This window comes from Oratosquilla oratoria, chromosome 33, assembly GCF_046742065.1.
Source record: "Oratosquilla oratoria isolate Oo_2021 chromosome 33, ASM4674206v1, whole genome shotgun sequence".
Lineage (NCBI taxonomy): Eukaryota > Metazoa > Arthropoda > Malacostraca > Stomatopoda > Squillidae > Oratosquilla > Oratosquilla oratoria.
This window is the reverse complement of record NC_134809.1, coordinates 7,860,882-7,863,381: the sequence shown is the minus strand read 5'-3', so window position 1 is coordinate 7,863,381 and position 2,500 is coordinate 7,860,882. Positions and strand designations below refer to the sequence as shown.

The window sequence follows — 2,500 nt, the reverse complement described above, 5'->3', positions numbered from 1 at the left end:
TTCTTTGACACTTGTAACCTATTCTAATACCATTAGCTGCTGTAGTAGTCCTTGGTCATGTATATATATTGCTCTGTAACACAAACACCACCATATCTAGGTAAAAAAATTCTGATTAATGATAAGCCTTCACATATATTGGGGATGAGGGTGGGGAGATAGGAAGCTGAGGAAAGAAACATTTCAAAATTCCTAACGATGTAAACTATTTGTGCAGTATTGTGATATTAGCGTGTCGGGCCACCTGACGTCATCAGTTGACATTACTGATGGAAACTAAAAGCCCTTGACGAAAATTTCACCCTTTCCATACCGCGTCGCATTTCTCTTTCTGGCCCCTGAAAGGCTACTTGATTGATAGAGTCTGTGGTGCTCCATTGGTAGCAAAATGGTTATATCTTATCTCAATCAATCCATTGCACGCTGGATGGCACTTATTTCCATATTGTGTGTCTGCTGTGAGGATATTCTACTCATCTTTTCGGCACCTTTTTGGTAGTGAACGAGTTAAAAAAAATGGTGTAATCAACGGTCCTAGAACGGCACGGACGCCGGTTGCAGCTTCTAAGCAAATTACCGGCAGCGCCTTTCTGTAACCTGATCCCCCCACGGCTTGACTGACGCGATATGGCTATTCGGACACTCGCGGGAGTGGGAGGCCCGGGATCACAAAGACGTCTTTACAGTTATGCACAGAGTTGACCAACAGGTAAAGATGTCTATAATACCTGGAACCTGAGGAGAAGGGAGGGGGGGGGGATGTCAATCTTTTGTATATGTTTGTGACTTCAGTCCTAGAATGGGGGGTGGGGGGTGACGGCAGGGAGAGAGGAGGGGGGGAGGCATGTGAGCACATTGGGGGAATCGTCACTTGCATTCAGACATGACGGTGCAAGTGATGCGTCACGGGCATTCCTCGTGCAGCTCAACATCGCTCCTGTCGTGTCGAAGGATCGACGGTTCCTCTGCAGTCCCTGGGACCGCGTGGCCTCTGCCGCATTCGCGATAGCCCCTTCAATGCATACACATATTTTCCGTTATTTTTTTTTTTTTGCTTAACTTGTTTTCCTGACTTAAAACTCGGCCTTCGTTCCTTATATGTGCTGCCGGCGGGCAGAACCACGAGTATTTTTGACGCAAGGCCAAGGCGGGCGAGGGAGCAAGCGAAGAAGGCGAGTGCGGCTGAGACCCTTCCTCCCCGGGTCTTTCGCTCCTCACTCCTATCGTCGTCAGGTGCTGCTGGAGCCTTCGTCACCCCCAAGAGCGAGCCTGCTGCCGCCACCCGCCATCCCCCATTGAACGGAAGGTGACCCGGGGTGGGGTTGGGGTTTGGGGTTGGGGGAGGGGGTTGGACCTCGGCACCTACCTGCATGTAGCGGCCGTAGGAGGGCGGGGGAGGAGGTGGTGCATAGGTCGGTTGGGACTGGAAGCTCGACAGCTTCCTGCTGATGTACGCATCGTCGTAACTAGGTCCGCGCATCATCCTGGTGGTGGTGGCGGCGGCGGCGGCGGCTCTTTCTCCAACGGCAGATTCAACGAGGAAGAAGAAGAAGGACAGGCACCGACCTCACGCTGACACTGAACGCACGCCCCAGACCGGACCCTCGCGCCCACTGGAGCTCCGATTTGCCTGGCGCTGGCTCTGGCAGCGGCGACTGGTCGCCCTGCCCCGCCGGGTATTTTGGGCTCGTGCTCCCCATGACGTCACTTCCTCCCTCACCTGAAATAGGCAGCGCAGCCCTCGGGAGGCTCCCGCGTTCGGGGGCAACCTGCGCGGCCGGCCAATCGCAACGCGCGTCCTCCTTTCGAGCAGTTGTGATTGGCGGGTCGTTGGAAGGATGCCATCGGTCTGCGCATGCGCATCTAGACATAGATGGTGCCAACAGCTCCGATCCGCTGAATGTGGCGGGTGCTGCTGTTGTGTCGGGGCGGCGCAGCTTCGATAAAGCGAGCAACCAAGTGTGCATCCTTCAGAGCGTCCTGCGCTCTCCGGCCCTCCGCCTCAATGCGTCCGCAGCACCTGCAGACAGTTCCTCCCCTTCAGGTGGAGGCCCCCCGGACAAATATGCGACCCAAGACTTGAAATACGAGCCACCTGCATAAGCGGCCACTTCCTACATGCACCTGTGCTTCGTTTAGACTCATCATAAACTATATGGACTATCCGCGGCTGAATACAGTTACTTGCAGGTGTAAGAAAATATAACACTCAGCGTCATTTGAACAGATGTCAACAAAGGTGAAGTAAAGGTAACAACAGCTTAAAACCACTCGGGCTAATTGTTTCCTACACTTTTACACGCAATGTAGAGCACCACGCAGCTACCGAGGCTTTGATATGCATTTGCATAAGCGAGCGCACACGCTCACGGCACTGCCTGCATACAAATGCAAATGAGCTTTAATTTACTCCCACCTGGAGGTACTATCGGCAACACTTCAAACTGGTGTCGAGTTCGGACAGGTAATGTCCTTCTTGCCTTGAAAAGCCTAAACGAGG

The 2,500-nt window shown here is 53.2% G+C and overlaps 1 protein-coding gene across 22 annotated transcripts in view; it reads right to left on the bottom strand.

Moving 5' to 3' along the window:
* The window catches only part of LOC143017740 (uncharacterized), a 125,968-nt gene extending 124,338 nt beyond the window's left edge, over window positions 1–1,630 (bottom strand). For 13 of the 22 annotated variants that reach the window (XM_076172549.1, XM_076172558.1, XM_076172550.1 and 10 more), the window contains exon 1: window positions 1,367–1,629. In XM_076172549.1, the coding sequence (XP_076028664.1) occupies window positions 1,367–1,483 (117 nt within the window). In that variant the 5' untranslated portion in view covers window positions 1,484–1,629. Of the gene's footprint in view, window positions 1–1,366 lie in introns of all 22 variants that reach the window. The other 9 variants (XM_076172556.1, XM_076172559.1, XM_076172560.1 and 6 more) reach the window with 2 other exon arrangements.
* Window positions 1,631–2,500: the final 870 nt, after the last annotated feature.